The following is a 25,132-nucleotide window of genomic DNA, read 5'->3' on the forward strand; positions in this document are numbered from 1 at the left end:
AGAACAGAGTACAGGATGTATGGGGAAGTGGGCTTGTGGCTCTGTAGCTGCATTCTTGAAGAAAGCTAGTGCTGCAGAGCTATTGGGGCATTGCAACAGGGCATTGTGGAATTCATTTGAGCACTTCAAGGATGAATTGCCCAAGAAAGACTGCCAGGGTTTCGGAGAGTCCTCCAGGAGGGAGCTGTGGTGGCCAACCAGATGATCAGTGCGGCAGCAGACTGAGCATCCCTGGCTGCAAACTCTTCCATGACCTCTGTGTCAGAAGATCCTCTGGGTTGTGTCTTACAGCCCTGAAACTGGAAGCCAGGCGGAGCATTTTTAACCTTCCGTTTTCAGGAGATTCCCTTTTTGGCTCCCATACAGATAAGGAGATGACCAGAATGAAATGAAACGGGACACTGTAAAGGCATTGGGGCTAGAGAGGAAGAAGGCATTCTGGTGCCAGTACAGGCCTTAGTGGGTTCAAACCCCTCAGTGGTCTCAGAAGTAGTATCACCAGACCAAAACCAACTACCAAGGGAGTCGGCCATCCCGTGGTAGAGGTACCCTCCTCCACCACCAAGAACACTGCCAAGCAATAAGCAATTGCTTTCACTGCAGTGGGGAGATACGTGCTATGTTTCCGCCTTCCACTGTAACCCACTCCTCTGGTAAAAACGAGTGGTCTACAAAGGTCTGTTACAATAAGAGGTTTCCACTCCCTTACAAAAAGCTGCCATAGAAGAAGTACCTCCCTCACAACTCCAGATACTTCCTAGTACGCAAGAAAGGCCACAAAGCACAATTCAGACCTATACTGGATCTTCGCATCCTCAACAAAACCATCCAAAGAGAACATTTGTATGCTGGCACGCCATCAAATATACCTTCATCTCCAACTAGAAGAATAGATGTGCTTGATATACCTTCAGGGGGAGTACTTCCCATATTTCAATCACCTTGTGCCACCGGAACTTCCTACGCTTCATGGTAGAGACTAAACTCTACCAGTACAAGGCCCTTCCTTTTGAACTGAAGTCAGCCGGAATGTTCACCAAGTACATGGCCATAGTAGCAGATGCTCAATCCTGTCAAGGACTGTTTATCTATCCGTACCTTGGCGATTGTCTCATATAGAGCTCATCCCCTCAGAGTGTGAAAGACCACTATCATATCTGTCTAGATTTGCTAAACCGGCTGGGTCTTCAGGTCAATCTAGAGAAATCAGTTCATCAGCCCACTCAAAAGAATACAGTACCTAGGTGCTACTCCAGAGTCCAGCACAGTAAGAGTGTATCCTTCGAACGAGAGACTATTATCAATCACGCAGAAATGCCATTGTCTGCTTCAGGCTCACCAGCCCTCAGTTCGGCAGGTTGCATCTCTCCTGGGGTCTATGGCATCTTGTATTTTCCTGGTCCTCAGCGCCAGGCTGAGGATGAGGCCGCTTCAGCAGGACCTACAAGACAAATAGGATCAGAAAACCACTCGATGGGACAACAAGATTCTACTTTCCCATTCTGTGAGATCATCCATCCTATGGTGGACTCATTGGAAAAAAACTTCTGGTGGGAATCCCCTTCTACCAAATTCCGCCAACACAATCTCGGATTACAGAAGCATCCCTTCAGTGTTTGGGAGCACACATTGGCCCTCTACAAACTTGGGCCAGAGGTCGAACAGGGAACAAGCAAATCACATCAACATGGTTGTGCTACGGGCAGTGCATTCAGCCCTCAAAGCCTTCTATCCGTCCATACAGGCCCAGTCCATATTGGTACAAACGGGCAATATGACCACAATGTACTACCTAAATAAGAAGGGAGGGACCCGCTCTTGCCCCTTGTCCCTGTAGTCTCAAGCGATCTGGCATTGCCTCCTGGCCAGGCAGCTTTCAATCATAGCAGTCCATCTGCCAGGAGAGCAAAACATTCAAGTGATCTAAGTTGTCACTTCGAAGATCAGCAAGACTGGGTTCTGCATGACGAAGTGGTGGCAGACGTTTTTCAACAATGGGATCAGCCAAGCATAAATTTCTTTGCAGACGACGCAAACAAAAAATGCCACAACTTCGCGTCACGTTTTTACCGTCCAAAGTCGAAAGGGAATGCCCTTTTGATCAACTGGTCAGAAGACTTTGTGTATGCTTTTCCTTCTCTTCCTCTCATCCCGAAAGTCATATCCCAGTCCAGAGCGAGGATGATACTGATGTTATGTTATGTTATGTTACATTTTCTTGCATAGCGCGGCGGCTGCCCCAGCGAAGGGGCGTCCCGGAGCTGGACTAGACAGGAGAAGGCACAACATACAAATAGGCTAACAGGTCGACTCAGCAGAACAGGTGGGTTTTCAGTGCCTTTCTAAAGGCCAGAAGATCATTTATATTTCGGATCCACAGAGGTAGTGCGTTCCATAATTTGGCAGCCATGTATTGAAAGGAACGTCCTTCAGTGCAGGCGAGTCTGACACGAGGAATCGTGACCAGATTTTTTCCTTCTGATCCAAGGGCTCTATTTGGAGTGTACTGTGTTATCAAATGGCATAGCATGGGGGGAGAAGATTTTTTCAGAATCTTAAAGGCCAAACACAGGGCCTTGAAGCTAATTATCTTTTCCACCGGTAACCAGTGCAGTTTCACCAGGGTCTTGGTTACAGACTCGAACCGGGGAAGTCCTGTTAGGGCCCGTGCTGCTGCATTTTGGACATGCTGTAGACGTTTTTTTTCTGCTTGATTGGCTCCCAGAAGGAGGGAGTTAGCATAGTCTAAGCGGGAAAGGATTGTGGCTTGGATAATTACCTGACGTGTGGAGGGGTCAAAGAATTTTAGTATAGGTCGTAAGTTACGTAGGATACCAAAGCTTGTGGCAGCTACTTTTTTTGTGTGGTCAACAAAACTCAAGGTTGAGTCGAACCACACCCCCAAGTTTTTTACCTCTGCTTTGGGGTCGGGGGGGCCAAGAATATTGGGCCACCAGTCTTTCCCCCACGCTTCGTGATAGCACCAGACTGGCCACAGCAGTGGTGGTACCCGGACCTTCTACATCTCTCGGGGTATCCATACAGGAGGCTTCCATGCAGACCAGACCTGCTGTCATGAACGGGAACATCCATCACCCCAATCTTCCCTTGCTAAGCTTAATAGCATGGCTCCTGAGGTCCTCCAGTGTGGACACCTAGGTATTTTTCAGGACAGCATGAACATCTTGAGTCTTGAAGGCCTTCCACAAATGCTTTTAAATGGAAACGGTTCCATGTCCCATGGGTACAAAGTGGTTTCTGACCAACCAAAGAGCAAGAGGAGGTAATTTTACCGTAGGTCCTACAATTGGCTAAGTTGGATTTTAAATTTGCTTCCATAAAGGTGCACCTTGCCGCCATTACGGCATACAGAAAGTCTACTACTCAACATTCTTTCTTTCAGCTTCAAGTGGTTAAGGATTTCGCACAGGGGTTAAAGAGTTTTTTCCCCAGTCCGTCCTCCTTCGCCTCCCTGGGAGCAAAACCAGGTCCTTTCCAAGCTCATGGGTCCCCCACCTTTGAGCTAATTCATAAAGCTATCCTTCATCACCTTACATGGAAAGCCGCTTTTTAGTGGTAGTCCCTTCAACTCGTAGGGTCAGCGAGATTCTGGCGCTCTGTTCTAAGGAACCTTATACTGTTTTTCACCTTAACAGTGGTCCTGAGAACCCATCCCTCCCTCCCTCCTTCCTTCCTCCTGAAGGTGATGTCAGATTTTCATGTTAATCAAATCATCTCACTGTCTACTTTCTTTCCCAATCCCTCTGCACCAGTTGAGAGGTCTCTCCATTCCTTAGATCCAAAAAGAGTTTGAAGATTCTATTTAGACCTGTCAAGGCTTTCAGAAAGTCAGATTACTTGTTTGCAAACTATGATTCCATTAGGACATGGTTCCCAGCCTCAAAGTGTTCAATCTCCAGATGGATAGTGTCCTGTATCAAGCTGGTTTACCAATTGGCAAATAAATCCCCTTTGTCTTCTCTGACGGCTCATTCCACTAGGGGAAAGCCAGCTATGTCCGCTTTCTTCCAGGATGTACTGATTGCTGCGATCTGCAAAGCTGCCACTTGGAAGTCGCTACATACGTTCACGAGACATTGTCTCGACTCTGATACTAGAGCAGACACTCAAATAGGCCAGGCCTCCTTGAGTTTATTTAAATGCTTATTATTTGATGTTATTTTCAATGCTAATCATTTGCGATTGTGATTTGCCCGCAGAAGTAGAGGATGGGCTTGCTATTTGATTCAGTGCTTGACTATTGATGAGGATCCCCAGGAAGAGAGGGATAAGTTACTTACCTGTAATCCTTGTTCTCTTCCAGGGTTATCCTCATCAAAGTCATGAGAATCCCACCCACCTCCCAGGGCAAATGAGCCAATATTACTATTATTATGTCCTCTTTGTGCCCTGACCTTTGGTTCTCAGCAAAGAAAAGCTGACCAAACTGTTACCCCCGAGGCATGATGGGAAGCTGGGGGTCATGGCTGCCTTAAAGGCACAGTGCCAGTTTATGCTTGCTATTGCTTTCATTTTCTATGCTGCTGAGTTTTCAATGCAGCCAATGGGTTAACCATGCTTTCTGTTTTGCACGGCAGCTCTCTACTGTTCATCAGAGTTGACAGATGTATCCTTGTCCTCTTTTCTTTCTATCTTCGGTGCAAAAGTGGAATTCAAGTGCATTGGTTAGCTTTTGATTTTTTTTATCATTGGGCTGCATTGTTTATAATATTATATACTAGCGGCATCCACGTGTGAACGCGCACAGACAGGACCACGGACACGAATAATGCTGTTGCCAATGTTAGGTGCTTTATTTAATCAATAACGAAGGTGCAGTCTCCAGACGCGTTTCGGACACAGACTGTGTCCTTGTTCACTTGAAGACACATTGCAAAACCGGGAAATTTAAAGAACAAAGCACTTCCAGTTCACGTGATCAGCATACGGATAGACATGGAAAAGTTACTCCACATAGTAAGTATCCACTCAGAGGAAATCTCTGTATATACATTACTCAGCTAAAAATTAATAGTAAAAATACTGGATGCACATTATAGATAATAAATGTTCAAATACACTACAAAACAGCCCATTGAGAATTTTCAATCTAAAAATCTTGTCATGTCGATTTTGTAATAAAAACACATAGGCATAACTAGAAACCTGCGATTAAATATTCCTGTACTCAATGGTATACCATCGATCTAAAATGTACAAATACGCTATTATACATAATACAGGTAAAAACAATTATATATGCCTGAATAAACTGTGGTAATAATATACGAATGTGCAGAACTGGTGGCAGCGTTCTAGCTGGGGGAGAGAGGACACAGCATAAAATTAGCATGCCTGCAACAGCGCGCAGCGGTCGCGCATGGCGGGCGCGCCTTAGGCGCGCCGAAGGTAAGCCAAAGGTCAGCCCGTCTGCGCCCGTTCGCGCCTCGGACGTGGCCGACGCAGGGCAGGCTGTCATGCAGGCGCACACCTTGATTACAACTAAGATTAGATACACGCGGTCGATTTGATGGCCTTACGCCCATCATTAGATAAAGGATTAAAATGTGTTGATATTGACCCTGTAAGGCTCAACTCTTGCTCTGCCTGCGGCTTTGCATGCTGTACCAACAATATCACTCCATCAAATTTTATCTGTGACTTAGTTTCTATTTCAGCGGCTTTAATAAATGTTTAATATTTCACCCATTTACACTATGGAGAGTTTTATTCCACCTTCAGTTGATGATACCTTGGTGGCAATTAAATCGTTAAAATCCGGTGCCCCTGGTGATACCTGCCCGGCCAGGGTGTTGGCTAAAGTGGCAGAAGTAGTGGCACCTGAGGTTTCTCAAATAATGGGCTTATCTTTTACAACAGCTAGGGTTCCTAACGAATGGAAACAGGCTAAGCTGCTTCCCCTGTTGAAGACAGGTGCAGATCCAACTGTGCCTAGTAACTACAGACCCATATCTCTACTCCCAGCTATGGCAAAAATTGGCGAGAAACTTGCATTTGCTCAGTTGAATGCCTTTGTAGAATCCTCGGAGGTTTTACATCCTGCTCAGTCTGGCTTCCGAGCAGCTTATAGCACGGAGTCGGCTTTGGTGGAGATTACTGAGGCAATCCGGGAGTGCCTGGACAGTGGCGGCAGAGCAGCTCTGATTTTATTGGACCTCTCTGCCGCCTTTGACACTGTCCCGCACTCACTCCTCCTGACTCGTTTGGCTGAGATTGGTGTACTGGTTTCAGCATTGGAATGGGTGAAGTCTTTTCTATCGGATAGGTCTCAGCAGGTTTGGATCCCACCTTTCTCTTCCTCAATTAGGCCCCTTACTACCGGGGTTCCTCAGGGATCTACATTGAGCCCCCTGCTTTTTAATATATACCTTACCCCTCTTATTGTGCTGGCCGAACAAATGGGAGCTAAAATCATAGCGTATGCAGACGATACGCAGCTTTTATTTACTTGGCAGGATGCAGCAACTAACACAGAGGTTGTCCGTTCGTACCTTTCCGCTGTGTTTAACTGGCTAGCAGTGGCACAGCTGAAGTGCAACAAAGACAAAACTGAAATTTTGTTGTACGGCCAATTTCCGCCCAATTTTAGAGAACTCTTGTGGCCGTCTGATTTTCCCCAACCAGGCTCAGTTACTATCTCTGCAAAGAATTTGGGAGTTTGGTTTGGAGAGGATCTGAGATTCGAGGCACACATAAAAAACTCACAGGGGTGTGCTTCGGATGCCTTAAAGCCATGAGAAAGTTCTTTCCTTATTTGCCATCTTCAGCTAGAGTCGGTTGCAAGGGCTTTAATTTTATCTCTGCTCGACTACGCCAACTCTCTTTTTAGCGGAACTCCGGCCTTTTTAGTTGCTCGACTGCAGATTATCCAAAATGCGACGGCACGTTTGTTGTGCAAAGTCCCAAGTAGAGAAAGTGTGCGAATACATATGAAGGAACTACATTGGCTGCCGATTGCGCAAAGGATAATTTTTAAAATCCTTACTTTGGCATTCAAGGCAGTCAATGACCTTGGGCCTTCTTACCTGAGGAAGAGATTTAGCCGCTATGTCCCCACTCGGTCTCTACGCTCATCTAACTGTAATTTCTTGAGAGTACCCCGCTTTCAGCGAGTACGTCTGGGAGGCCAGTCGCTTGCTGTTGTCGCAGCTCGGACTTGGAACACCTTACCTCTACCCTTGAGATCGATTGAAAATTTCGTTCCTTTTAAGAAGGCACTCAAAACTTATCTTTTCAGGATTGCCTATTAGCTATTATAATTCTTTTCCGATGGCCACTTGCTTGTTTTCTTTTTCGCGCCAGGATACTCTGGTAGTAATAGAGCGCGCTATAAAACAGCTAAATAAATAATAAACAAATACGTTAATGTAAACATTCCCAGGGGATGATGGAACATGTCAGGTCATGTGCAAATAAGCTACACAGTACAACAATGTGTACCAGATATAGATACGCTGTTACTGAAATACATCAATATGTGACAATAAAAAACACTTAATACTGGAGTCCTTAAAATCTATGTGTAGTTCAACTGTTAGCAACAACACATCCTATTTTCTCCTGTCAACAGGTCCAGATGGTATATGACTAGAGTATCGTAGTAAATGTGCAAATACGCAAAATTCAAATTGATTAGCCCGAGGAAAACTAAGCTATCCTGCCATCACGTTATCAAGAAAGTGCTTTACGTGCTAAGGGTGTGAATAATAATATATGTGCAAAACAGTGCCTGAAAGTAAAAAAGCAAACCCAAAGGTGGGTTGGGCAGCAGATGTCATTGTGAACTGGAGTCTGTCAAAAAACATGCAATCTCAAATATTATAGTAGAAATACTGAATATAGATATGCATAAAAAGTGTGGCTCCAGTAAAATTCATTGCCATCTTGCATATATATGTATGTTTTTTTATATATTTTTTAATATATTCTGGGGTCCACGCACATGGGCGGAAATGTTCAGTGCTTATGACTTTGATGAGGATACCCCTATAAGAGCATTAGGATTACAGGAAAGTAACTTATCCTTTCTAGCTATCGCTTGTTAGCTGTATCAATTTGTGCTTTTTGGAGACACTAAATATCTTCCCTCAGGACTCTCAACTCCTCAGTTTCCCTTCTTCTTTTACTCCCATCGTGAAGGCAACAAATGTTTACAGTAGCAATACGTAAATAAGACATACTTGTTCCAGAACAGCCTACCGCTGAACTGCCCCATAGTAATCAATCCTGCCTCATATGCCCTAGTAAATAGCACATACAATCGAGCTATCTTTCTCAACAATCTTCTGTGTGTCAATTCATCTTCTCTGTCATGCTTGTTTGTTCTCTCCTTTGTTTTCACCGTTACTATGCCCTTACCCACCTTCTCTGCCATTCCACCTCCTGTGACCTACCCAGACCCCCTTGACCCATCCCTAGTCCCTCACCACAACCCCTTCTCGACCCACACACTCCCAACCCTCTGCCAACTACCACAATGGGCAATCAGGCCACCCATAGCCTGAGTGGTAGCCTCCGTTTCCACCTCTGCAGGCCCTCCTCCCCTAACCCCCCTGCCCCTCTCAGGGTATAAATCCAAACATATCTTTCGGGCAAGAACGAGTAACGCTGTTGCAGGCCGTCTCCTCAATGAGCTCCATACGGATGGTAGTTCGAGAGGCGGGCTGTGGCTCTCCTGTTGTTTGGAGTCATGTGAGGGAGCTCCTGCTTTCTCTCCGGCAACAAGATTATTCAACTGGCATGGCTCGAACTGGCGATCCAGACTGTGTGTTTACCTGATATGGCTGCTCTTTGGGTGAGTAACGTTCCCGCCCAGTCTGTGATGTTGGAGCCTGCTGCTAACAGCCTGGTGGAAGATTGGAAAACCTGTGGTTCAGGCTTTGAGGGGAGTTTTGCTAACATAGATCCTGTAACAGGACAAGCTGCAGGCAGGAGCGGCTGAGTATATGAGCTATCTTTAAGCATGGGGGGTTCTAACACTCTGAGTCTTTAAAGCAAAGAGGATTAAGCTCTATTAATTGGTGAAGGTACTATTGCGCTAACTCAGGATAAGTTGGACAAGGGAGACTTGTTCGCCCACAGAGAGAAGGGCACACATCTTTCAGGACTGCAGAGTTAAGGTGATAATGATCCCAGAGGGTACAATTCAAGAAATAACCAGAACCTGGACCTTTCTACAGGCCTCAGCCCCAGATTGAGCAAATATGAAGTCTGTTCCTCTGTCTGATTCTTGTGAAAGCAGCTTCTCCATGGCACCGGGGGTGGGTGGGGTGGGGGGGGAGGGGCACAGTGAAACATTGGAAATAGCAGAAAAGCAAGAACCCTTGCCGAGCGCCTGAGAGCCTGGCTTGCTATTAAACAATCGCAAGGCACGCTAAAGTTGGTGTCTAAATATTGTGCGGGGATTGGGGAAAACTCAACCCCATAGAGGAAAGAGCAATGCTAGTAGAAACTGATGTGGGGTTCCTTAAGGGACAGATTGAAACTCTGCAAGGACAGATCTGATATTCTGTGAAAGATCGAAGACTTGAGGATTGTCAAGAACGATTCCTATCTGAGAGCTTCCTATTATGAGGAGAAGCTGAAGATAATGGCGCGTAGAGAGCCGCGTCTGGATAATGGGAAAACTCGGAACATAGGTCCGTCTTTCGGTATCTTTAGGCAGGTTAGATACACCCAGGGGGATCTCAAAGGGCGTCAAAAGGACTCGTATCCAGAACGCGGGAATACATCGTCTGGGATTCCGTTCAGGAAAGCGGAGAACCCGGGACCGGGAAGCTCTCAGATCGTAACTCCTCCTTGACCGACCGTGAATGTCTGATGTGGACCACCTGCCTGCCGTCTCACCAGCGTGATTCCTGTATTCCCTGAACCTCGGATTTACGCTGACAAAATCCCTGACTTTCCAGAAGGACTTTGCCTTCCAGACCCACGGCCCCTGCTAATCACAGCTAGTGTGTTCCCCTCCCCCCTCATCTCTGCCAGCCCTGACGAAGGTGCCTCACACCGAAACGCGCGTTGGCGTTACTACGGCGTTACTACCAAGAACGGCAACAGTATTTCACCTACTTGCCCTCCCCAAGTTGCACCCACGTCCATGCAACCCTAATTCCATCTTCTTTGTTGCAGGCAAAACGAGATTTACCCTTGTGAAGTGATTGAACATGTTAGAGTATGAATGACCCCTGTTAGATATGAGTGTCTGTTGAGCCCCCTGTAAATCCTCCGGAGTCAGTGGAACACCTAATTTCCCCAAGAATACTCTTCCCCCTATGAAATGACGAACAGTATTGATGGTTTTATTAATTTTTGAACCTGTTATCCTTTGATTTTTTTCTACTTGCAATCTTCTGAAACTACAGTGGCAACAACCACAATGAACACTAGAGGAGGTATCCACAGGCAAGGAATAACTGCAAACAAGAAACGTGTGTTCCACACTGAACAACTACGACATCATCAAAGAAGAAATAAGTCTTTCTCACGAAACCAAAGAAGACAACAAGAAACAAGTAAGGATGAAGCCCTACGCCTTTCAGCCCCACCAGTGTCCACTCCACCGGACAGCCCTGCCCAGGCGTGTTGTGCTTGTCTACACTTCATACTTTTCACCGTGATTTTATAACAAGCGGTGAGAAGATGCTGTTACTTAACAGTAAGCCTTCCTACTACATTGAGCTGTGTGATCCTGAGCACCTGCTGCCTACGCTATGTGACCTTGTGCTCATCTACATGACTTACTTTGAACATTCTCTGGATAAACCGTTTCTGTAGGAGTCATCAAGCCCACCTATTTACTCCTGTAAAGTCATTTGGGTTATTGGGCATGAATCAATTCTACATGGTTGAAATTACACGAGCGAGAAATTTGACACGCTTCGCCTATGCGTTTCCTCAAGATATGGTCTTTCTTGTCACGTTTGCATCGTGCTGTCTTCGTTTGTGGCTGTCACCATGGGCATCTGTTTGTCTGGCCTTTTTCCTGACTAAGCAGCAAAGTTTGTTGGGTTTTTTCCATCGACTGCTGTGGGGCACATGACACATTTATGGCAGCGTGTTTTTTATCCAGGCTACATGGCATTTTAGGATCTAAATTTGATATGACCACTGTGCCTTTAACTAGGCCGGGTCACCCCGCCTGCTGCCAACACCTTCCTGCCTGCTGCCGCTGAGCCGAGCGACCCAGCCGATTTCCCGCCGCTGCCTCCCTGCGGCCCGCCCACCACCAGCCCATTGGCCGCCCGCTCCCGCCTCCCAGCTGACCCGCCCTCCCGGCTCCAGATATATGACGCCCCCAGAGCGACCGCGCAGCGGACGCGCGCAGCGGGAGCACCGATTGAGCGCCGAAGGTGCGCCAAAGGTAAGCCTGTCTGCGCCTGGACCGCGCCCAGTGCCAGGACCCCTGGCCCCCACAGACCCCAGCCCACCCGCCGGACGTACGACGCCGCCACCCTCAACGCACTGAACGCCGGCCGATTCCCGGGCTGCTACCGAGCCACCCCGAGACGCACCCACGGACCCTTCTGCTGCAACTCCTGCAAGTTCACCTGCATCCGGACCTGCACTACTCCAGCACCAACCAAGACGAGCAACAGCAGCAGCCATCTGAAATGCATCCTGCTCAACACCCGCTCCGTCCACAGGCACGCCATCGAGATCTGGAACCTGCTCGACACCAAAGCCCCAGACGTCGCTTTCTTCACGGAAACCTGGATGAACGCCTCTTCAGCGCCCGACATCGCCATCGCCATCCCAGGAGGCTACAATATCATCCGAAGGGACCGCATCAACCACACCGGAAGAGGCATTGCCATCATCCACAGGAACACCATCCGCATCACGACCAACACCGACGACACCCTCGCACCCGCCGAGCACCTGCACTTCCAGGTCCACATCAACCCCAAGACCACCCTCAGAGGCACCCTCATCTACACACCCCCGGGACCACGCACACAATTCAGCTAATACATCGCCGACTTCATCAGCCCGCATGCCCTCTGCTCTGCTGATTACATCCTCCTCGGGGACCTCAACTTCCACCTGGAGAACAACAACGACCGCAACATCACCACCCTGCTGGACAACCTCGCTAACCTCGCTAGCAGCTGGTCACCACCCCCACCCACTACGCCGGACACACACTCGACCCCGTCTTCTCATCCAGCAAGGACATCGCCTTCAGCCACGCCACCGGACTCCACTGGACGGACCACAGCTGTGTCTACTTCAGCTTCGGAAGGACCACGATCCACCAGCAACAGGTTGCATGCAGAAGCTGGAACAAGATCACAGCCGACCAGCTTGCGACCTCCCTGAGCATGAACCCTCCCACCAGCACAACGAACCCAAGCCAGGCGGCCACCAACCTCACGAAGTAGATCAGCGACTGCGCAGACGACCTCGCCCCCCTGAGGACCCCGCCTAGCAGACCCGGTAGCAAGAAAGCCCCATGGTTCACCGACGAACTCAAGAGCTCCAAGAAGAACTGCCGAGCCCTCGAGAGAACCTGGCGCAGAGACCCAACTCCGGACAACATGGCTGCCCTCAAGCTCGCCACCCGAAAGCACCACCAACTCATCCACGCCACCAAAAAAAACGCATTCAAGGAACGACTGGACAACAACGCACACAACAGCAAGTCGTCAAAGAGCTCTCCAACCCCAACGCCGGAAACAACGACATCACCCCTTCGCAAGACCTCTGCAACTCCCTCGCCTCCTACTTCCACAACAAGATCGCGGACATACACAACAGCTTCAGCACTCAACCGACGCACGCCACGACCGAACCTCCGCCCCCACCACCACCTTCCGCGCCTGGACTCCGATCAGCACCGAAGACACCGTCCGTACGATGAACTCCATCCACTCCGGATCTCCGACCTACCCCTGCCCTCACCATGTCTTCAACAAGGCCGACGCTGTCATCGCATCCCACCTGCGGGACATCATCAACACCTCCTTCGACACCGCTACCTTCCCGGAGAGCTGGAAGCACGCCGAACTCAGCGCCCTGCTCAAGAAGCCATCAGCCGACTTCACAAATGGATCCCTCAACCCCTCGCAGTCTGGCTTCCGGGCCAACCACAGCACCGAGACCGCCCTGATCGCAGCCACCGATGACATCCGAGCTCTGCTCGACAACGGAGAAACAGCGGCCCTCATCCTCCTAGACCTCTCCGCGGCCTTCAACACTGTCTGCCACCGTACCCTAGTACAGCGCCTCAGCAACGTCTGAGTCCAGGAGAAGGCACTGGAGTGGATCATCTCCTTCCTCGCCGGAAGGACACAGAGTCCGCCTCCCTCCGTTCAGATCTGAAGCCACCGAAGTCATCTGCGGTGTTCCTCAAGGCTCCTCGCTCAGTCCAACCCTCTTCAACGTCTACATGAGCCCCCTCGCAGACATCGCACGCCAGCACAACCTCAACATCATCTCCTACGCCGAAGACACCCAGCTGATCCTCTCCCTCACCAACGACCCCGCCAGAGCCAGCCTACATGAAGGGATGAAAGAGGTAGCCGAATGGATGAAGAACAGCCGCCTGAAACTGAACTCGGACAAGACTGAAGTCCTCATCCTGGGATCCTCACCCTCCGCCTGGGACGACTCCTGGTGGGCCCCCGCCCTAGGCAGCGCACCCAAACCAACAGACCACGCACGCAACCTGGGCTTCATCCTGGACTCCTCCCTCTCCATGACCAGACAAGTCAACGCCGTCTCCTCGTCGTGCTTCAACATCCTGCGCATGCTACGTAAGATCTTCCGGTGGATCCCCACCGAGACCAGGAAGACGGTCACCAAGGCCCTCGTCACCACCCGTCTGGACTACGGCAACTCCCTCTACGCCGGAACCACCGCCAAACTCCAGAAGAGACTCCAGCGGATCCAGAACGCCTCAGCACGACTCATCCTGGACATCCCCCGTCGCAGCCACATCTCCGGACACCTGAGAGACCTGCACTGGCTCCCGGTCAACAAGAGAATCACCTTCCGACTCCTCACCCACGCACACAAAGCCCTACACAACCAAGGCCCAGGATACCTCAACAGCCGCCTCAACTTCTACGCTCCCAAACGCCAGCTTCGATCGACCGGCCACGCCCTCGCCGCCGTCCCTCGCATCCGAAGAGCCACCACAGGGGGACGGTCCTTTTCCTACCTCGCCGCCAAGACATGGAACTCCCTCCCGACCCACCTCCGCCTGACCCAGGAGCACCTCGCCTTCAGGAAGCTACTCAAGACCTGGCTGTTCGAGCAGTAGCGGACCCCCTCCCCTAGCGCCTTGAGACCCTCTGGGTGAGTAGTGCGCTATATAAATGCTTTGATTGATTGATTGACCGGGAAATGTATGACGCTTGTATACATATGGACCGTCTCAATCTGTGGTGATGTACTCTACATTTTGGTAGTTCCGTCATCTCCTTCTGCTGGTATGCTTAAACTGTGGACGTTAAACTGTCATTCTTAGACTGTTCAATGCACGTGTGCAGCTTACCTCTTTTGTTGCGCCCGTAATTAGAGGATCCTTTGTGACGTCGTGGGCTCCCTTTAGTCACACTCCTGTGTGTCTCTGTTTGGCGCACCGCCATCCGGCGTTGCGCATCCTACGTGCCGCCATGTTGTGATTGAATCCAGCGCTCAAGCGTTTGGTTTACTCTGACAAATTGTGTGCCATCCACGTTCATTTTAAGCCTACACAGGATGTCCCTAGTTCCAAGTGCTCTGCTTCACAGTATTTCATTTCGGACACTTCAATAATTGGTTTTGGTAATCCAACTGCTCCCGGCGATTTTCTTATCAAAATTAAGAGTTTGACTTTGTTTGTCTTTCTGTTTTGGGCAACGCATGTAGCTCTTGAACTCTGGTATACCCGAGGAACATCTTCAAGCTTGTGTTACATTACGCTTTACTGGGTGCATCCGCCACATGTTAATCAACTTGTGTCTTCTCATAACAGCTTACAGTCATACATCTTATTATGGTCAGTAAGGTATTTAATGTTTACATATGTCAGTACATCCTGAGGGTATCTCTTTGTATTGTGGTTTGTCATTTTACCCACTGTCTTTTGGTGCACACCTCCAGGGATTAACTTTTTCTCTATTTTGTTTTACTATGTTTCTCTACATTGTGATGGCAATGGGTTCTAGCCCCATTAGCTCACACACATTTGCCTACTTGCTATGTGTTTATTACACTTCCCTTCACAGGAATGGCAATGGGTTCTATCTAGCCCCATTAGCCCACACACATTTGCCTACTTGCTATGTGTTTATTACACTTCCCTTCACAGGAATGGCAATGGGTTCTATCTAGCCCCATTTGCCTACTTTCACCTGCCTACATAACGTTTTCACCCTTACACAGGGCACAGTTTCATAGGTCTTAGTCCCATTCACAGTGCTCCTAACACTCCTGCCTAGGGTAGAGGACGGTCAAGGGTTTTAGTCCCATCAGCTGATTTTGTCTTTCTACATTGTCACATTGCTGTTTTTACAACGCAATGTTACTCTCGTAATTGATTTGTATTGCCTTTTTGAGGTCCACACAGGTAGGCTGTAATTAAAGATGATTTATTCAGGTAGTTAACAAGTAGTATAGTTCTAGACGGAAAGTAGTTAAGTTGTGAAGGAAAGCCCCACCAGGAGCAGCCTGTAAGCTGCTCAGCCCATATCCAATTGTCTCTTCACCTCTGTGTCCCAACTCTCAGAGACTCAAGACTTCAACATTCTATTGGGCACAGAGCACAGGCACTGGCTGATTAGGAGGTGTAGAATGCATTTCATTACAAATGCAGGCTACTACAAACTTTTCTTCACTTCCCTTAAAGTGCTCCTCTCAGCCACAGTGGGCATACACTAGGGGCCATATGGGGAGAAGCTTCTTCAGTACACCAGTCTTCAAAAGATTCCAAGAGGAATCAAAGTGAGGATGTGTCCTAACGGCTAGAGCAGTCGACCGCGAAGCTGGGGAACCGGGTTCGAATCTCGGCAGGGACGCTCAACATCCTGTGATTCTGGACAAATCACTTAATCTCCCCGTGCCTACCAGAAAAATGAATGTCAGTCAGTGACATAACTGGTGCTCATTTAAAGTGCTCGGATACTTTTATGTTGAGTTTGCGCTATATAAACCCGCCCTCCCCCCAAAAGGTCCGCGTCCCTGCGCTTCTGGAATTTAAATGTTATACTAATAACACTAAAAAAATATCCCTATCCTTAGATGTAGCTCAAATACTAGATGGTCTTCTTGATAGTCAATGCGAATTAGTAAATTAAAGGTAATCATAACAGAGGAACCCTGCCTGCAGATTGCCTGCAATTAAGACAAACCCATACTTCCTCCCAAAGATCTTCTCACACTTCCACATCAATCAAGCCTTTCAATTTTCTGAGTTTTTTTCTTAATCTCCCTCATTATCTCTCCAGTCACCATTTTGCCTTCCCACATGCACTCCAGTCTCAGGTCAGAGTTATACTATTACTCATTGAATAATCTTTTTTTCTTTTTCTTTCCAGGCGGCAGACAAGATGTTGATGCATATATCTGATCTGAAGGCAGAGCAGATGAGGTTGCAGCAGCAAGTTATGTACTGTACTGAGAAAGTGAACAATCTAAAGCAGCAGATATTGTCCCAGCAGCCAGAGGCACAGGGTAAGGACCCTATGACTAACAACTGTGCAAACAGCTTTTTCCAGGAGCTGTGATGCAGTCAAGTGTGTTATCTATAGTGCACTCACTAGCAAGTTTTTCCATTCTCCCCAGCATACATGGTAATGGGTTTTCAAGCTAAGGATGCTCTTTAACTTACACTTTCCATCAGTCTAAAACCCACAAAAGTCCTTCCACTAACACAAACTGCCATATAATTACAGCATGAGACTGCCTTCCTCTAACACACAGTCAAGCAGCTATAATGATGAGTGAGCAAGATACTAGCAGTCTCCTGCTAGCACTTTAAGATACAAATTCTTAACCTTAAGTAGAGAGTCTAGAAATTATTTGTTTCTGTGTGAAAATAACCTCTTTAGACACACTAGCGCAACGGAAATCAAAAACAGATTAAATTGCACTCTAGTGCTCAAAAGACTTTCATGGAAGTAAATTCCATGTTAAATAATGAGTGACACGATTGAGGCAAACACACTTGCATGACTCTTTCACACTTATACAGTAAGGAAGAAAAACATAAAATCAACCAAAAATGTTGAATTACTCTATTTGCAAAAGCAAACTAAACTGCTTGTAAGAGATCACAAACTCAATTTTACAGCTAAGAATTGAGTAACCCATTCCTCTACGATCAACTTGTGTTTTATCAAAAAACCTTGCAATATTTTTGTTTTGCCACCCCAAGGCCAGGTCTTTACTGTGTGTGTGTGTGTGTGTGCCACCTGGTCTCTCCTGTGACTCCCACAAAGTGTCAACGTGCATCCAGGGTAACCGAATGCCCACCACCCTGGCCATCATCCCAGCAACACCTGCGAAATATCTTTGAATCTAAGGACATGCCCAGATTATGTGAAAAAAGGTGCCTGTCTCCCCACACCCCATGGCCCAAAGGTCTGTGTCAGATCTGTCTATTCTATGTTTGAGTGATCTGGCAGTGAATATCTTGAATCTTGCCGTTATGGCTACCTCCCTAGGACTCTGGATTGCTTCCTGCCAATCATCCTCTTCCAGCAGTCCCATGTCCGATTCCAAGGCTTCTCTTAGTTTGCCCATGGAGTCTGGCAGATTGTTCATTAACTTCCGGTATGTGAGGGAAACTGTTCTGTCAGTCATGGGGTCCAGTAGTAACCGATCTTCCAGTGGGGAGTAGTCTGGCATTGAATTCCCCCCTCAGGGACATGGCATCGTAGGGCATGCCTCAATTGTATATATAGAAACTGCCATTTGATACTCTGTCAGGAGATCCGCAAATGTGACCATGGCCCCGTTCCGTCATATAGCCCCCAGGGTGTCAATGCCAATAAGGCTCCTTCCACGGAATCCCTGTAAGCATCCCACCTTGTCCAGTGCATCACTTACCCATCGTGGCGTTTGTTGTGTCAATTTAGAGTCCCACCTCACTAGCTTAGTGGCTACGTGCCATGCTTCGACGACCATTTGAGTATGCCAGTTCAGCATAAGGTGCGAAAGCCCAACCATTCACGTTAATTAGCTGGGCCGCCAGGTAGTAGCTACAAATGTCTGCGACCGCCAATCCACCCTCATAGACTCCCCGTTGAAGTTTGCGTAAGGCCACACATGACTTGCCTCCCTCCCACAGGAGGTTGCGCTGTTCCCCTCTGTTAGACCTGGCATCATTGGCTTGAGTCTCTCCTCCATTTTTTCTGTTTGCCTCCACTGTTTTACGATGCTTTTGCTGGTATAATGCTTTGGGCACTGTGCCACTGCTGATCAGTGCCACAGTGCAAGTGCTCCCTATGTAAAATTGCTGTATTGATTGAATTCCATGATTGGCTTATTTGGTTTACTGTCAGTCCCTAGTCTAGTGCACCAGGAGTGCCAGGGCTTGTAAATACAAATGCTGCTCGTGGGCCTGCAGCACATGTTGTGCCACCCACAAGAGCGGCCTAGTAAAATTATGACTACAGGTCTGCCATTGCTAGACCTACGTGCAGTCTAGTACTGTCACGCTGACTGCGCAAGTACACCTACTTGCCAGTCCCTAAACCTTCCCTTAACTTCATGTTATTCACCCCTATGGTAGGCCCACGGGCAGGGTGCATTGTAAGTATAAGGTAGGACATGCCTGACCAAGTTGGCATGTCCTAATAGAGAATTACAGCCATATTCGTTTTTCACTATTGCGAGGTAACCTGCTCTCCATTAGTTAGAATGGGCTGCCAGGATTATTAATGCTATAATCCTAGCTGGCTCGGGGAGCATGGTGCAATGTCGAGTTTGGTATCCCTGAACTCGGGGTTTAATCACGCATCCATTGGTGTGGATGGTTTTTGGACTCTGGGTTTGAAAATAGCACTTTTAGAAAGTAGCTATTTTCTTGTCTAACTATTTCTGGTTTCTGCTGGTTTGGTGTGTGTGTGACAGGAGCTGGGTGGCTCCAGAGGTCTGAATGAGTCAGTGTGGGATGAGTGGGACATTTGCGTTGAGAGTAGGGGGAGAGTAGTTGCTCATAGCCTGCCCTGCCTGATACAATGCTGGCTCCACCTCCTGCCAGGCGACTGATGGCTCTGTGCCTGCCATGGACGATCCTGGCCCCACCTCCTGCCAGGAGGCCGATAGCTCTGCTCCTGCCAGTGACAATGCTGGCTCCACCTCCTGCTGGGCGTCTGAAGACCCAGCCCTGCTCAGTGAATAGGCCAGGTGCCTCTGCCTGGCTACACCCACAACAGACACAGGATGTTGGGAAATTCCCCTGCATGGACAAAGGGATCAAAGTCAAAAAGGGGTATAAGAGAAGGACCCCTGAACCAAGAATTTAGATCACTTCTGACAAGGAACCCTGAAACCAAGGACAAGAAGCCTGCTGATCCAAGGACGTGCCTACCCCTTCTGCCAGTGTGCTGTTTGCTGGGGGGAATCCTGCATTGCTTCTTTATTTTTGCCAAGGAACCAGGAGAGAGGAACTGTGTGTGTACTATCAAACTTTGCTAAGAAAATCTCCAAGGGCTGGAAGAGTGCCAGCCTCCTGTTGAAGTCACAGGGCTAAAGGACTTCATCTGCTTAAAGTGCTGTTTGCTGGAACTTGTGAATCCAGCACCTCTGAAAGAACCCAGCAATCTCGACGCCGACGGACGCCGCCGAATCCAGCTCGACATTGTGAGTAACGGCTCCAGTGTCCCGCTTCCTCGACGCCGGCCGCCGGGCCCGATCGACGCCAGCAGCAACGCCAGTGAGTAGTGAGTTCGGCTCCAGCTCCAAGGGACCTCGTGTCTGCACCGATGCTGATCGCATTGACTTCGTGCCCTCTCGACGCCGTGGGCGCTGCTCACTCTTGCAACTTCATCATCGACGACGACGCCGTATTCTGCTTCACCTCGTGAGCGCTGCTCCTGCCTGACATCTGTCGACGCCGCTGCAGGTCGCCCAGACTCCGAGGCCGGATCGACGCCGCTGATCATCGGGTGCTTCGCTTTTCCAAGGTACTGTGTTGTGGGGGTCTGTGCGACTCCGGGCTCGACGTAGCGCTCCTCGCGGTCGACGCCGAACCCTTTGGATTAACTTTGCCTCAACGTCGTATGACTCCCGTGTGGGTTACATTGTTGCCAAGAACTGTGTTTTAAAGAAGAAGAGTTGCTTTTGATACTAAAGACTTTGTGCTAAGAAGAAACTACACTTGAACTATTATTTTTCCTTCCAAGAGTATTTATTAAGATTGTGGTATATTTTTGTCGTTATTTGGTCTTGTGCTAAGCCTTATATAAATATCCTTATTTGTATAATACTACTGTGTCGTGTCCATTTGTAGTGTATTCACTTTATTACTGTATGTGGTCATAAATGCTTAACACACAGCCTCTGAGATAAGCCTGTCTGCTCTGCCAAGCTACCATGGGGGTGAGCAGGGGTTATCAAATGGTGTGATCCCCTTGCCCTAACTAGAAAAGGTGTGTCCCTATTTGTCAGAAGTGCATACCTCTGCCAACTAGAGACAGCCGGTTCTAACATTGGACGCAGCAGTGAGGATTTGAACCCTGCATTTATGACCCATGTGCAGTGATTAGTGTGCGCTACGTAGTGAAAGCAGACCATAGCGTAGCCACAATCTACTTGGTAGGATTCCATTTTTGTTCTCCGCTTTTCTGAAACTTGATTTTTTGAACACTGCCAGTTTTGACCATGAGTGACACCAGAGTCACTGCCCCTGTTGTTGTTGTGGAGGAATTTGACAGAGCAAAGATAAACGACTACGGCTTAAAGGAGCTGAAATCCTTTTGCAAGCAGTTGAAAGTTCCTACCAAGGGCTGCAAAAACAAAACGGAATATCTCAAAGCATTGCAGGCCTGGTTAGAGTCCAGAGATTCCACTGATCCGGTGGTGGTACCGCCAGTGGAAGGGGCTGAGGAGGTGCCAGTGAATGGAACCGTGTCCTCTCCCGGTAGCAGTGTTTCCTCCAAAGGTCTTTCCCCTGAAGAAAGAGAAGAAAGGGCGAAGGAGCGTGCATACAACATGGAAATGGCAAGGCTAAATATAAATGGGCAGTTGGAATTAGAAAATGCAAGAGGTAGGAGAGAAGCTGATTTGGAGACCAAAAGGTTGGATTTTGAAAGAGAGAAGTTAGCTTTGGAGCATGATACCAAGTTGAGGGAATTGGACATCCAAGCTAAGAAGTTAGAATTGAATCCCTCTGGTGGCAGCATCCCATCTGTGCCTGCAGAAAGCAGGTTTTATTTTCCCAAAGATGTGATCAAAGATTATCATAGGAATGAAGATATTGGTCAGTGGTTTAAAGCGTATGAGTTAGCATTGTTGGCCCACCGGGTCCCTGAGAAAGATTGAGGAGCGGAGTTGTGGGGTCGCTTTGTGAATGAGGGAAGAGATACCCTGTTAGACATGCCTGTTGAGTATAGGATGTTGTATGCTCATATGAAAGATGCTTTAATGTTGAGGTATGGCCTAACCCCAGAAAAGTACAGACAAGCTTTTAGAGAATGCAAGAAGTTGCCTGGTACGAAGTGGGTTGAATATGTGTCTTTTTTTTTTTTGCAGAGCCATGGATGGTTGGGTAAAGGGCAGCAACGTGGAAAGTTATGAAGCTCTTTATGATTTGTTTGCTTGGGAGCATTTGTCTAATAACTGTTTTCGCGAGCTGCGCCAGCACCTTATTGATAGCAAGATATCTAACCCTAGAAAACTTGCTGAGGAGGCGGACCGCTGGGTCAGTACCAGGGTCCACAAGAGTCCAGTGGGAGACTCAGCCAAAGGTGGGCAGGGTCCCCAGCAGAAGAGTGGGGGGGACAAGGGTAAACAGAAGGAGTCCCCGAAAGGGCCCCCAAAGTAATCCCCAAGGGAACCAAGGGAAAGGTTCCCAGCCTCCCCCTGAGAAGAAGCCCGGGGCCCGACAGGTAAACCTGTTCATAGGGGCCCCCTGACCTGCTACGTTTGTGGGCAGGTGGGACACCGGTATTATGACCCCCAGTGTCCCATGAAGAATTTGAATGCACCGCCGCGTGCACCCCCCGTCAGTTGGCGAGTGTAGCCCTGGGAGGGGAGGAGATGGTTGTCCCTGGTGGGAGGGGTCCCGCAGAAATGTCCCTGGTCTCGCTGGGAGACATAGAAATGGTCCCTCCACCCCCTCTGCCTAGTAACATTAGTAAATATAGGCAGTGGGTGACCATTAATGGCCATAGAGTGGAAGCTCTCAGAGACACCGGAGCGAGTGTGACAGCTGTCAAGTGTCACTTGGTGTCCAGAGAGCAGGTGGTTCCCCACGCATTCTACCCCGTGATAGCTGCTGACAACTCCCAGAAAGAGTGTGAGGTAGCTCAAGTTTCCTTTGAATGGGGGGGAGTTTCGGGTACTCTTCAGGTTCCTGTGAGGCCCGCCATGCCTGTTGATTGTCTCCTGGGCAATGATTTAGAAGACTCCCCTTGGGCTAAGGTGGAGAGGGAGACACATTTGAAAATGTTGGGTGTGCCAGAGTGGGTGTGTGCAACCACTCGATCCATGACAGCGAGTAAGGGTGTTGATGGGGTCCCGGAGCCTGAAAGTATGGCCCAGGACCCAGCTGTGAAGAGAAGAGGCAGGAGGCGCGGGAAACCGGTTCCCGTGGTCCAGGAGGAGGTAGACCCTGAGGGGGATGCCCTGGAGCCCACAGGGGAACAAATTGCTGAACTGGGAGACCTGCCCGAGCTGACCCATTGGCAGCAGGATGGTGGTCCCTCCAGAATTTTGTGCCGAACAAAAAGTGTGCCCTTCTCTTGTAGATATGAGGCAGCAGGCCTCAGACCAAACCTCAGGTGATCAGTCCGGGTCGCATTTTGTTTACTGGGAGAACGACCTCCTGTATAGCAAGCCTAAGGCTGCTGAGCCTGATTCAGCCCGTGTGCTGGTGGTACCCCAGCGCTTCAGAGCCTTCCTACTGGGTTTGGCTCATGACGTTCCTTTAGCTGGACATCTGGGGCAGGACAAGACCTATGACAGGGTTGTCACCCATTTTTATTGGCCCCAGATGCGAAGGGATGTAGACATCCATTGTAAGACTTGTCACACTTGCCAGGCAAGTGGGAAAAGCGGAAGGAAGCAGAAGGCTCCCCTCCAACCTTTTCCAGTGGTCAGTACCCCCTTTGACCGGGTGGGGATTGACATTGTTGGGCCCCTGGACCCCAAGACCGCCCTGGGCAACAGGTTTATCCTGGTCTTGGTGGACCATGCCACACGGTACCCGGAAGCCATCCCTCTCCGAACAGTGACGGCCCCCGTGGTGGGACGGGCACTGATGGGTGTTTTCTCCCGCATGGGGTTCCCCAGAGAGGTGGTGTCCGACCGGGGCACCAACTTCATTTCCAACTATATGAAGTCTCATTGGAAGGAGTGTGGGGTAACCTACAAGTTCACCACTCCTTACCACCCTCAAGGAAATGGGCTGGTTGAGAGATTCAACCGGACCCTTAAAGGCATGATCATGGGTCTTGAAGAACCAATGAGGCGGAAATGGGACGTCCTCTTGCCATGCCTGTTGTTTGCTTACCGAGAGGTGCCGCAGAAGTCTCTAGGGTTCAGCCCCTTTGAGCTTTTGTATGGTCACCCGGTAAGAGGACCTTTGAGTCTGGTCAAAGAAGGCTGGGAGCAATCTCCCAGGAAACCTCCCCAGGATGGATACAGTTACATGCTGGCCTTTAGGAACTAGACTCAGCGCTTCAGAGATCTTGCTCAGGCAAATCTGGAGGCCAGCCAGGAGGAGATGAAGCGTTGGTACGACCGGAATGCCACTCTGGTAGAGCTTCAGCCTGGTCAAGAAGTTTGGGTCATGTCCCCTGTGGATCCTTGTGCGCTCAAGGACAGGTGGACTGGACCGTTTAAGGTTGTGGAGAAGAGCGATGTCACCTACTTGGTGGACTTGAAATCTCCCAGGAACCCCTTGAGGGTCCTGCATGTCAACCGTTTGAAGCGCCACTTAGAAAGGTCCGAAGTGGGCATGCTCCTAGCTTCAGATGCTGGAATGGAGGAGGAGAGTGAGCCTCTTCCTGACCTCCTGTGTGCTAAAGAGCAAGATGGGTCAGTGGATGGTGTTGTCCTCTCTGACACACTGACCCTTGAGCAGAAGCAGGATTGTCGCCAACTGTTGGGACAATTCCCTTATCTGTTTTCCTTGGTTCCGGGTGTCACTCATTGGTGTGTCCATGATGTTGACACCGGAGACAGCCCTCCTGTGAAGCACAAGGCTTACAGGGTGACTGACAAGGTCAGAGCATACATTAAGGAGGAGGTCTCCAAAATGTTTGACTTAGGGGTGGTTGAGTCCTCTAGCAGTCCTTGGGCCAGCCCAGTGGTCTTGGTCCTGAAGGCTGCAGCGCCTGGTGCTTCACCAGAACTTCGGTTCTGTGTGGATTACCGAGGACTCAATTCAGTCACGAAGACTGACGCGCACCCCATCCCCAGAGCTGATGAGCTCATAGATCGGTTGGGGGCTGCCCGGTACCTTAGTACATTTGATCTAACGTCTGGGTAGTGGCAGATCGCCTTGACTGATGGGGCAAAGGAGAGGTCAGCATTCTCCACATCAGATGGGCTCTACCAGTTCCGGGTGATGCCCTTTGGGATGTAGAATGCCCCTGCCACCTTCCAGAGGTTGGTCAACCAGGTCTTGGCTGGACTGGAGGATTTCAGTGCCGCCTACCTGGACGACATCACAGTGTTCAGCGCCAGCTGGGAGGAACACTTGCGCCTCCTCCAGGAAGTGTTGTTGGCCCTGCGCAGAGCAGGCCTCACAATCAAAGCCAATAAGTGCCAGATTGGGCAGAGTTCTGTGGTGTACTTGGGGCACCAAGTAGGGAGCGGCAAGGTGGCCCACCTGCAACCCAAGATTGATACCATCCTGGCATGGGCACCACCCAAAACCCAAACTCAGGTGAGAGCCGCCTTAGGTCTCACGGGTTACTACAGGAGGTTTGTCAAGGATTACGGTAACATTGTGCAC

General features: G+C 49.1%; 1 protein-coding gene across 2 annotated transcripts in view; it reads left to right on the plus strand.

Annotated features, from left to right (window-relative positions):
* HAUS5 (HAUS augmin like complex subunit 5) overlaps positions 1-25,132 on the plus strand; it is a 308,992-nt gene that overhangs the window by 198,594 nt on the left and 85,266 nt on the right. For both annotated transcript variants that reach the window (XM_086929970.1, XM_086929971.1), the window contains one exon: positions 16,542-16,677. In XM_086929970.1, coding sequence (XP_086786096.1) covers positions 16,542-16,677 — 136 coding nt within the window. The remainder of the gene's footprint in view (positions 1-16,541; positions 16,678-25,132) is intronic.

The sequence above is a fragment of the Lissotriton vulgaris genome, chromosome 7, assembly GCF_964263255.1.
Source record: "Lissotriton vulgaris chromosome 7, aLisVul1.2, whole genome shotgun sequence".
In the NCBI taxonomy this organism is placed as follows: Eukaryota; Metazoa; Chordata; class Amphibia; order Caudata; family Salamandridae; genus Lissotriton; species Lissotriton vulgaris.